The sequence below is a fragment of the Prunus mume genome, linkage group LG3 (assembly GCF_029339155.1).
Source record: "Prunus mume cultivar Tortuosa linkage group LG3, ASM2933915v1, whole genome shotgun sequence".
Classification (NCBI taxonomy): Eukaryota; Viridiplantae; Streptophyta; class Magnoliopsida; order Rosales; family Rosaceae; genus Prunus; species Prunus mume.
Genome location: NC_142700.1, coordinates 14,191,482 through 14,203,489, shown reverse-complemented (window position 1 = coordinate 14,203,489; position 12,008 = coordinate 14,191,482). Strand labels below are relative to the sequence as shown.

Genomic DNA, 12,008 nt, shown 5'->3' with positions numbered 1-12,008 from the left:
ACTTGTATAAAATATTTATAAAAAAATTGAAACTACAATTGAAAGTTACACATAGCAAACTGAAGACAAAGTAATACATGCTACAAAATAATTGTAATTGATTTACTTTAATTCCTAATTTCTTACTGTAAATAGAAATATGAATTTATTATTTTACATGATCAATAAGGTTCCGTAATATGACCTCCTACAAAACGAAGAATATGCAGAAAATTCTCACAAATAAATATTCTCTCATAATTCTCATATTTTACCAGCAAGTGCTATGAATTATTTGAATCTGTTCATGTTCATGCTCACATGTACAGGTAGGTCAAACCTTTACAACAACAACAAAAAAACTTCAAATAAACAATGTTCGTATTTGATTTATGCCTCACAGAATATCAGGGTATCCAAAGTTATGACACACTCAGAACAAACATATGGATAATCTGGCAGCAGGAAATGGAAGTTTTGTTTGTCCTCTGGTGGGTGGTGGTGGTGGTTAAGATTTCATATCAGTTCTTAATTATTAAAAAATACACATAATGAAACAGCAAATGGACCCAGTAATGTTACTTGTTTCAGATGGGTGTTTGGTCATCATCATCATAGACAAAATGTCATAATGTATCCAGCTAATGTAAGGTAGATTGTTGTTTCCCAATAGTACTTTATGTCTGACAAAAATCTATGACATAATCTGACATAAACTCTTTTTCTTGGGTCAAGAAATCTAACATAAACTTATTACCTTTTTCCTCTCTGTTTTTTTTTTTCCTTGTTTCTTTTCCTAACAATTTATGAACCAACTAGAAATAGAAATGGTTTCTAGATGGGGCCTTTGGCATCATTATGTCATGATAATTTGCCCCAATTTTTATTTTTTAAACTCATACAGACGGGTATTATAGGAATTTGAACTGAGGATCATTTTAGAGCACACCAAAAACTTAGACCAATCTAACTAACACCCCATTTGTGATATAATTTGCCCCAATTAATTCCACAGAATCATGTACAAGCCGTTTTAAAGTAAACCTTAACTAATTTAAATGTTTAACTAATAAGGTTGAAGGTTAAGATCAACACTGTCTCAGAATTTGATACCCAAAAAAAAAAAGTGGTGGCTGTCCTTTACTAATAAATTACTTAGAAAATGGAGTGCTCCCAAAACAAGTATTTCTTCGATGACTGTTAGTGTAGTTAGGGGAATATGAATGCAGAGAGAAACAATGAATAATTAAATAAATAAAAACTCTGGAATTTGAAATTCCCTTTCTTTCCATCAACTTATTCTTTGGCAAATCATATACAAGTTGGATGGTACTTGATATAATTATGTTTCCAAATAATCAAAGGTAGCTTCAGTTTTGGAAGTAGCTAAAGAAAATAATTCAAAGTACATGGAAAAAGGTGTGCGGTGATCATTGTGACTAATAAACTTCTTGATGTTCTTGTTAGCATGTAAATTCAAAAGCAGGTGTAGGAATCGGCCCTCGATGATTGAAGACCAATTACGGCCTCATCTTTTTTCGACTATGATTAATTAGAAATTAGAAGTATATATATGATTTATGAAAATAAGTAGTAAACTTTAAAATTCCTCAAAATCATCATGATATATTATCCACTTGCATAGTTAGATAAAATATTAAATTGTATGAAAAGGAAGGTTATGGCCTATTAGACGAAATCAATAATTGGAACATCACTTGAAAGTTGAAACTGGAAAAAGCTAAATTGGCCTTGCAATTTGCCTTAGAGCATCTACAGTGGGGGGTGTATTTTCGGGGGTGTAAAGTCACTTTTATATCCCTTTTACACCTCCGGGGGGTGTAAATACGTTTTTTGCTCCAATGAGAAACGATGTAAATCTAAATATGTATAATTGATTTGTTTGTCTTAATTCATTTTTGTGCTAAATTTGTATTTTATGTTTACTTTATCAAAGTCATTTTTTTTTTGTATTAGGTTAATTTTATTTTTTTCAAACAAATAGACCTAAAAATATTTAAATTCGGAGAAGATATGATTTCATCCAAAAATCCTCAAAATTGCTCCACATGTGAATTTTTTTTCAGCGGTTACTGTAGCAACGGGTCCCACTCTTTTATAATGACTTTTCTCCACTTTTCCTCTTCTTTTCTCAGGTGGGTCCCACGTGCAAGAGATGTAAAAATAGATGTAAATATACATTTTATTTTACATCCCCATGGTGGTGATATATATTTACATCCATTTACATCTCCCCGTTGGAGACGATTCCAGTGACCTGGGGTGTATATTTAACATACACCCCCATATATACCCCTTCACTGTGGATGCTCTTACAATCCACACCAGTAGAAGAAAATAATAAACTCTTGAAACTTTTCATGCATATTCAAGAATATGACGGGCTCGTTTGGAACTGCTTCTTGGAAGTATTTATGCTCATAAGTGCATCCAACAAAAGTGCTTTCGTTATAAAAATCTTAAATTTTCATTAACAAAAAAAATAAAAAAAAATGGGAGTGCTTCTCCAGGAAGCGTTTCTATAACCCAGAAACACTTCTAAACTTTTCTGCCAAATGTTGTCAAAAAAGCTTTTAGTTGTTAAAAAACTCTTTTAACCGTCCAGAAGCACTCCCAAACATGCCCGAAATCATCTTCTTTTTTCAATTTAAAGAAAGTACAATAATTTATTGATAATTATGAAGAATTACAATCTTTAAATAAAACATTATGAATAAACCAAGGGGCCAATCAACCCAACTAATAGAATCATCATTCGGAAGAGTATAGGCAACTCCATTATAAGATTGTGGAACAAGAAAAAACCCTTCGTTATCAAAATGAGAAAGAAAGTCCTTAAAATGATTAATGATGTTTTTGGATAAGCCAATGTCTTATGTTTATGGTGCAATCTAGTCTAGCAATTCTTTGAATTTTCTTTTCTCTCATTCTTTCTTCATCTTGTTTGGATAACATAAGTTATAAATGATGGAATTTAAAGTGACAGAAATTAATGTTCTAGAATTTGTAAAGTTTCTTATTTGGATAACGGATTTAAATACGGAATTTAACATTTATTTGTAAAGTTATCTTTTTTTTATAAACTCAATCTATCTTGTAATTTTAGAAATGAAGACTTTTAGATAGAATTTAAATTGGAATTTATGACCTCCAAATTCCATTTTTTTTCCCACATAGAATTTCTAAATTTCTATGTTTTTTTAAAATCCAAATAAGTGAATTGGTTCATGTCAATGTAGAAATTCTTACTTTTGTCAAAATCCCAAATTTATTTCCCTTATCCAAACGCACCGTTAGAGAACTAATTTTGTTTGAACCACAGATATTCCAGTAGCCTAACATATGAAGATACAATTATTCTAAATGTGATTCCAGGAGAGGTGATGGGGAATAAGGTACGGGTCCAAGTGAAGGGACAAGGCTTTTCTCTTTTATTCCTCTTAGTATTGAAGGGATCTCAAAATTGTCATTTTCTACACACAAAATAAAAAATAAAAAAAATCTATGTTCTATTTACAAGGAGAACTAAATGAATTAATTTACAAGCCGGTCACCTCGGCTCAGAGCCAAGCCGTTTATGTCACATCAGATTTGTCAGATGATGGGTGGTCGGAGTTCGTCCACATTCTCTGCCCATGATGACCTCAATGTTTCTACTAGGGGGTGGACGTGGGCAGAGTAACCTATTGCGCACGACGGCAGTCCCATCTAGTCAGGTGGTGATCCAGGCAATTTACACCTGACTCTTGAAGGGACGTGGGCACATTCTACGAGGTGTGAGGAGCCTGTGGTTGAGGAGGTCTTGTCATCGGCATTGACGATTCGCATCCTCTTGAGTTTCCTAAGAGCAAGTCCAGCGCTCACCCAAACCTGGGCAAAAGGCCCCCTGGCACCCAACTCCTCCAGCAGAAAAGAGCTCGGGCAATGGTGGGTCCCACCAGCCGGGCAGCCTAATGGCAACTTTCGCATGGGCTTCAGAAGCGTGACGTCGTGTTATCTTGACGTCGTGGTGTTATCTTGACGTCAATGAGCAAAAAAATTCTAAAAATTATAAAAATTCAATTTTTTTAAAAAAATACCAAAAATTATGGATATTTTCCTATAAATACATAACAATTTTATTCACTTTCCTATAAATACATAACAATTTTATATTTTGTTGCATATATTTTTTTCTTGCCTTGACTTGCCTTAGACTTTGCCATGGGTGGAATCACTATTCACGTGAATAGTTCTGCCTTCTTGCTTTAGACTTAGTCCTTGTGGATGGAGATACTCTAAGACAACTATGAGGCCAAGGTCGAGAGCAATTTGTTAGGCCTGCGTGTACAAGGCTCGCATATTGTATTTTTATTGGGCGGATAGATTCGGTGTGAGCCGAGCTTCAACAAATTTAATAAATTGTGGTTGAATGAGTAAGAGGGAAAGGGGCTAGTTAAGAAATAGAAAAGTAGTATGCTATAGGAGAAATTGGCATTCAATATTTGGGGTAGCTTTTTGCGGTTGGTGCTTGACAGTGTTATGATTCCTTATCCACTCCCTCACTCTATTTTGCTTCAAAGTCTTCAATAGAATTTAGTATCAGTAAAGCAACACCACAGCTTTTTCCTCACACACACACACACACTATACTGTGTCCACGTATTCAGCGTGAATGTGAGAGGACCCTCTCTCTTTGTTCCTTATTGCTCTCTTTAAAAACAAGCTTCCAAAAGAGAGAACCCAAGATATAGACTTCTCAACCCCTTTTTTCTTCTTAATAATGACATATTATATTCTTATAGACTCTCAAAGATAGAATGTTATATTGTTAGACTGTGAAATTAAGTTATTGATTAAGTGTAAATATGTGTGAGTATGCAATCTTCATTTTTGTAATAAATCAAACTCTCCAACAAAAGAATATTTATTTGTGTCAGACCAAAAAAAAAAAAAAAGAATATTTATTTGTGTATTTAAGATTAAAATGTATGAGCAGACGTATTAAAAATATTTAAACATTGTCATAAATCGAACATATATTTATTCATAATTATGATGAAATGACAGTTTATATTTATACCATATTTATTGATTACATTGTTGACCATCCTGTAATACAGATGGATCATATATATATTGGTGAGAATACTCCGTTGCTACAATAATGCTAGCCACATATATTTCTATAATTACCTATAGAATTGCAACATATAATCCTAACGTTATGTAATATGCATGATGTCGATTGTGCGGAGGGGAGGGGGGAATTTAAGAAAGATCGGACACCTTAGATTCATTCCTCTTTTCATCTTCGTCTTCATCTTCTACCGTGAAAGCAAAGTGAAAGTGAGAGAAAGAGTGAGAAACGTAAGATAGATACGTTTCTGTCGGCATTGTCACGTGGGATCCACATTCAGAAGCAATCTAAAAGTGCTCCTCCGACGCTCTCAAACTTACCCCATGTGCTCAGCTTCATCACCTCCTGCTGGCACTCTCTCTCTCTCTCTCTCTCTCTCTCTCTCTCTCTCTCTCTCTCTTCATGTTTTCAGCCCCACTCTAACAAAACATCTCCACCCAAACCTCCATACCAAATGTCCAAGCTCACATTTTGAACCTTTCTAAATCTCTCTCTCTCATATTGGCAATGGATTCTAGGACTCGTCTTGATCATGCTCTGTTCCAACTCACTCCAACCAGAACAAGGTACTTTGCTCACAAACACACACACACAAAGACGCGTACTTTCATATTGTTCATGTTGTTGTGTGCAATTGAACAGTGATCATTTTCTGGGTTTCTGCTAAAATTGAGTTTTCTATCATTGATTTGTGTTAAAGATGTGAATTGGTGATATTTGCTGCTGGTGGTGGAAGCGAGAAATTGGCTTCAGGGCTTCTAGAACCATTTCTTGTACACTTGAAATGCGCCAAGGATCAGATTTCCAAAGGAGGCTACTCCATTATTCTTCGTCCTCCGGGCTCAGGTGCCTCCTGGTTCACCAAAGCCACTTTGCAAAGGTAATTCTGTGTGTGTTTGTTTGAGTTTGTTTCTCAGGTATCAGTGAAGTAAGAATTTTTTGTCCAATTTTCAATGGGTTGCTTGCATATTCTAGCATAATTGAGTGAAAATTTCCAAAATTGATGATGACCAAGTTTGGATCTGGGTTGAACCCATTAATTATAAAAGAAAATCATATATTATAATTAATTTAAGTGAAGAGCCTCGTCATAATTGTGATAACCAAAAAATGACATTGGAGTCAGAGCACTCTTAGATTTGATGTAAAGTTCTGTTCTTTAGCTTGTTATAGTTGCATATTTCATTATGTATGAAGTGCTAAATAATTGTTCGTTGTTGACAGATTGTGTAATTGGTGTGATTTTATTGATGTACATGCAACAGGTTTGTGAAGTTTGTTACCACACCAGAAGCTCTTGAAAGATTTGTGACTATTGAGAGGGAGATTTTGCAAATTGAGAATTCGATTCAATCGAACGAATTGACAGAGGCAGAAGGTGCTTTTTGGAGATGCTTACTTATACTTTATCTCTTCTTGATATTCTTCAATTCATTTACCTGCGGATTGTATTTTCTGAATCGATTCCGTTCTTGATCTATTGAACTAAACATCAAATTCATTTATTAAACCCTGTTTTGTATTCTGGGAAAAAATTCACCAGCTAGAGATGAAAAAATGTCGGGCTTTCTTTGAACCCTTAAACATGCATTTACTTCAAGCAATGGATAAATATGAAAAAAGAGTTATATTACTTTAATCTCTCTAGTAAGCCTGCTCAACTGTGACATGGAGGTCGCAGGTTAAAAATAGGACGCAGCCTCTGTGCAAGCAGGGGTAAGGCTGCTTACATCTGACCCAACTTAGACCCTGCAATGGTGGGGAGGCTTGTGCATGGCCCACCCTTTCTCTTTATTACTTTAACTGCTACAGTTGATAAAACTTATCTTCTGACTTTTAGTTTGTTAAAATATCCACAGCTGATGGGAATCACAATAAGTCAATTGCATTGAAGGTATGCATCATTTGGCAATTGTATGTGAAATACTGATGTTTCTTTTTGAAGCACTTTCCATTATAATGAACCATTTTATTGTGTTGTGATGGTGCATTAGTCAAACAGTGAATCCAATGTAACCATTGATTCTGTGCCAGAAGAGAATTCCAAGTAAGTTATCTGGATTGTCATTTGCTTATATGTGAGTACATGCTTGGTTACAACTTAGAACATAATGCATTTTCATGCATTGATTACTCAGCTGCTGTTGTTGAACAGGATTCGTCTCCAACGTGTTTTGGAAACCCGGAAGGTAGTACTATGCAAAGAACAAGCGATGGCTTATGCTCGTGCTTTAGTTGCTGGATTTGAACTGGACTATATAGATGATCTTATATCTTTCTCTGATACTTTTGGAGCTTCACGTTTAAGGTATAGAAAGTTGACTTGACTTGGAACTGTTTTCCACAAGTTTTTGGCCATGAACCTTTTCAAATTAAAGAAAATAAGTTAGGACGCTGAATGTTAAAAAACATATCGAGATATCTTCCAGGAAACCATTTTCGGGGGATATATAGGGGATAATTGCTTTTAAATGCTTTTATCCTCTTTCCATAAATTCATGTAATAAAGTTTTACTTTTCTTATTCAGAACTGTCTTTCTTCTTCTTCTTTTTTTCTCATTTGGAGGTTTGGTGGGTGTATATTTTGTTAAAGGATGAAATCTGTGTTTGTTTGTTTGTTTGTTTTTTTTTTTTCAGGGAAGCATGCATTAATTTCATAAATCTATACAAACAAAAGAATGAAGATAGGCTTTGGATGGAAGAAATAGCAGCAATGCAGGCATGCGCTCACCCAGAACTGCCATACTTGGGAACATCAGGAATCATTCTTGCTGGAGAAGATAATGACCCCAATCAGAATCTCATGATAAATGTTAACCATAGTACTCTCTCTGTTGGGAAAAATGGCTCACTAGACACATCAGTGTCTGAGTCAACAAGTCATGGAAGTCTGGATGTGAACCAAGGTATGGTTGAACATCCATGAATCTTTCCAGTTTCTGCTTATAATTTGGATGTGATCTACATTGCCCAAAAATTTCATTTGCAAAATATGTGACATGGTTTAAAAATCGTAATCCATAGATATTGCTATGATCATCTTCATTTTCGTTTCACATCTAACAATCTTATGAGAGAAGCCAGTAATTCCTGTCTGTCATCTTAAAGGCTACTGTGTTACCCATGTTAGAGCTACTTTAGGATTACAATATGAGAAAAACTGAGCTTCTATCTCCAACAACATCTTCTCTTGTCTTGTGCAGATAATAGCTTGCCAACATCGGGTAAGATGTCATCAACGGATGGGAAAGCTCAAGTACCAAACCCATGGCCAAACCATCTTCCCCAGTACATGCACAATTTTCAAGGTCCTGTATATCCACAAATGCACCCCTATCAAGGTTACATTTTTCCTGGTATGCAGGTTCCACCATATTATCCAGGGAATATGAAATGGCCTCCAAATGGGGAAGAATCTGGCCCTACTTTTGATCAGGAATCTGATGGTCGTAGGAATCATAAATCTCATAGGAATAAAAAGAAACATTCTCATGGAAAAGTGCTGGAAACGTCAGAGCAAGATGGATCCGATCAGAGCACTGGCTCTAGTTATGAGAGTGAATCTGATGATCCTATGCAACATGGAAAAAAGTACTCTGGAACAGAGCAGGTGCATAGGAAAAAGCATGGAAGGAAGTCCTCAAGAAAGGTTGTTATCCGTAATATCAATTACATAACCTCTAAAAGGGATGGAGAAACAGGAAGTGTGTCTGAGGGAAATTCATCTGATGAGGATGAGTTCGTTGATGGAAAATCCATTAAACAGCAGGTGGAGGAAGCTGTTGGGTCATTGGGGAAGAAACATAGGTCAACCTCACATCGTCAAAGAAAACAAGATGGGAGCAAGTTTCCAGGCAACGTAGATGATTCAAATGGTGCTGCTGATCAGGATATTAAAAATGGAGTTGCAAATAATTACGAGGGAGAAAAACAAAATGACAACTGGAATGCTTTTCAGGACCTTCTCATGAGGGACAAGGATTCACGTTCTTTTGATACGGAACCACACAATATACAGGTTGAGGAAGAATATTTTTCAAGTAAGAACTCTGGTGAAGGAAGGTCATTTGCATTTAACCAGGAACGGACGAAAGTGACTAAGCAACAAGCAGATTCAAGTGATTTTTTTGTGGTGACAGAGAGAGATCCAGGTAATGAGAGTAAAACGCACATCCGGTACTTTGAAGGTGACGAGAATGCTGCTCGAATTACCAAGAGAACTGATAACACGTATGAGGATGTATTATTTTCACGGAGAATTGAAGAATCGGGGAACAATTCCCATGATACTGTATCTGGTTGTGCCAATGAATCTTACATAACCAAATGTCCTAATGAAGGGGATTGGTTCATCAGCAACCAAACAGATATATCAGCAAATCAGGATGCCAGCAATGATCTGAAACTATTTGATGGTGTTTATGCTTCATCAAAGTTAGCAACTGATGGTATTCATGCTGAGAAAAATAAGAGAGATGTTCTTGTGGATGACTCTTTCATGGTTCGAGACCGATCAGTGGTTGATCAATCAGATTCTCGGTTCAGGACAGATATAAGCATCGTTCCAGATATTATTGGAGCTACTCAATATGAATATGGCATGGAGGAAATCTCAAATAATAAACCTGAGGCCTTTAGCACCCATGAACCAGATGACCTTTACATGATGCTTGACCGTGGTTCTGCTGTGGAGCATGCTGTGGCACCATGGACTCCCGAAATGGATTATGAGAATAATGTGTCATCATTTGAAACCACTAAAAAGAATCCTGGCACTGAAATGACTGATTGTGTTGAAGTTAAGAAACCTTCTAATGGTAAGAGAAGGAACGATAAAAATAGTGGAAGTCCTGGAGATAAAGTTCAATCCAAAGAAGCAAGGTCTAAAGTTGTAAATGGATCTTTGGGGAAGAGCAAATCTGATATCATGTCAAGAAGCACAAGACCTACTTCTGTAAGCAAAAGCACAGTCCCGAAGAGCAAATTTGAAAAGGTATGTAACGAACATTTACGTTGCAAGTGGTTCATGGAATAATGTGGGAAGGGATAGAAAGTACTGGAAGATAACTCCCTTTGTAAGATTTGCAAAGCTAGATTTCCTTTTCAACTCTTTTTTTTGGGGGAACAAGAAAGAGTGGCATAATCTGTCCCACAAATTTGAAATAGTTATGCTTTAGACACCAGTCTGTTTTTTCTTTGATATCATTTTCAGTGTTTACCGAGTTTTAAAATATTTTATACTCATTGCAATTTTTTATCTGATTTTTCCTAATTCCTTTTGATGAACGCAATATGTTGTAGAACTTGTTTTTGTTACCCAGACCAAATGGAATTACTTCTTTTTCTTTGATGTCACAAGACTGAACCTTTGTCCACTATTACTAACACTCCCCCTCTTCCTTTTTCCATTTTGCTGGATTTATTCACTTTCTTTTCCAATATATTTTTAGGAAGAAGAACAGAGAAAGAGAATGGAGGAGTTACGAATTCAACGCCAGAAGAGAATTGCTGAAAGGAGTGGTTCTAATACAGCAACGTCTAAGAAGGCCCCAGTGGAAAACAAAACTGTCATGACTAACACAAAGAGTGAGAAGCTTAAAACTCAATCCTCAACCCAAGAGACTAAGAAATCAGATAAGCCTGTCCTCCGGGGTTCCACCCTTGAACGCCTTGCAACTGCTCGGGTAACTGAAAAGCTGTCGACCACTGGGGCGAATTCCGGTCAACCCAAAAAACAAAATATTAAAGCCAATGGTGTAGTTGCGACTGCCTCATCACAGAAGGCAGCTGGTGCTATGAATAAGAAACCAAGTCCAAACAAAACCAAACCTTCAGATGTGAAAGGCGACCTGAAGAATTTAAATCCATTAATTTTGTCTGACTCTGTTGTCCAGGAAAAGGTTTGCATAGAAGCACTGCCAATTGAGTCATCAGCTGCACCTGCAACTCAACCCGCTAGTTCCATCAATCATTTGGAAGAGACTAAGGAACTCCATGGTACATCTTCTGTTGAAAAGAGTGAAGGAAATCTGACGTTACAAAGAGAGGCCTTGGAGAACGGAAGCTGCAATGGGTATTCTCCCAATTTGCGTCTATCTGTGCCTTTTGAAGTGAACTCTGCAAAACTGGATCAGTTTGCAGGTGATGCTGAAGAGTTGCCTCAGGAATTTCCAGTTCTTAGTGAAGACAAAAGAAATTATCTTCCTGAAATGAGCGTGTATCCTCCTATTCCAAGATCACCTAACAAAACTTCAATTGTTTCAGCCGTGAACATTGAAGAAAATGGTCCAATAACTAAGAACTTACCAATCTCTTCTGAGATTTCTGAGATAGAAATCTCTACTCCACCAAGTGATGAAACACTCAGAGAACAACTCCACTCCAGGAAGAAATGGAACAGTGATGAAACCTCTCCTAAAGCTGCCAAAGGGTTTAAGAAGCTTCTATTGTTTGGGCGGAAAAGCCGAAACTCTCCTGTCAATTGATATTGTGGAGCTTAGTTAATTCGTTGCTAGTAGCTTTTGATTGCAGTTCATATCCTAATTCTTTGGCATTGGTTTCTGGGTTATTCAAGTCCAAGGGATGGACCTTTCAATTGAAATGCTTGATAATGCAGCTGATGCATGCCTTATGGCTGTCAAGTGAATAACCTCACAGCTCTCATACACAATAAGGCCTCGGGTGTTGCTGCCACACAAGGAGAGCACTGTAAGTTATCTTTTTGTATATCCTAGGAAGACACAAACAAACCCACCTGTTTATTTGATGTAACTAGTGCATTTGCATTGATAGTCACTGTGAGTTATTTTCTGCATCTCTTGTAATTTTCTTATCAAAAATCTGTTTGTATGTGTAATATTTGTGAGGTTTTAAAAAAAGCACTTATCCA

General features: G+C 36.4%; 1 protein-coding gene across 2 annotated transcripts; it reads left to right on the top strand.

Moving 5' to 3' along the window:
• The first annotated feature begins 5,436 nt into the window (after window positions 1-5,436).
• CIP7 (COP1-interacting protein 7) lies at window positions 5,437-12,008 on the top strand. 2 transcript variants are annotated; one of them, XM_008228446.3, is made up of 9 exons: window positions 5,437-5,685; window positions 5,820-5,999; window positions 6,385-6,497; window positions 6,979-7,013; window positions 7,114-7,166; window positions 7,275-7,427; window positions 7,757-8,025; window positions 8,323-10,112; window positions 10,570-12,008. In XM_008228446.3, exons 1-9 carry the CDS (start codon window positions 5,627-5,629, stop codon window positions 11,602-11,604), a joined length of 3,687 nt encoding a protein of 1,228 aa, XP_008226668.2. In that variant the 5' UTR covers window positions 5,437-5,626; the 3' UTR covers window positions 11,605-12,008. The 2 variants fall into 2 exon arrangements, with proteins under 2 accessions (XP_008226668.2, XP_088904077.1); XM_089047951.1 differs by lacking the exons at window positions 5,437-5,685; window positions 5,820-5,999; window positions 6,385-6,497; window positions 6,979-7,013 and having other exon boundaries at window positions 7,129-7,166; window positions 7,258-7,427.

What these genes read in the sequence shown, in the direction of transcription:
- CIP7 (XM_008228446.3), top strand. Translation starts at nt 5,627, where the DNA reads ATGGATTCTAGGACTCGTCTTGATCATGCTCTGTTCCAACTCACTCCA. An exon ending in ATAAGTCAATTGCATTGAAG is followed by an intron (nt 7,014 to 7,113) that starts GTATGCATCATT and finishes ATGGTGCATTAG; the next exon opens with TCAAACAGTGAATCCAATGT. An exon ending in GTGCCAGAAGAGAATTCCAA is followed by an intron (nt 7,167 to 7,274) that starts GTAAGTTATCTG and finishes GTTGTTGAACAG; the next exon opens with GATTCGTCTCCAACGTGTTT.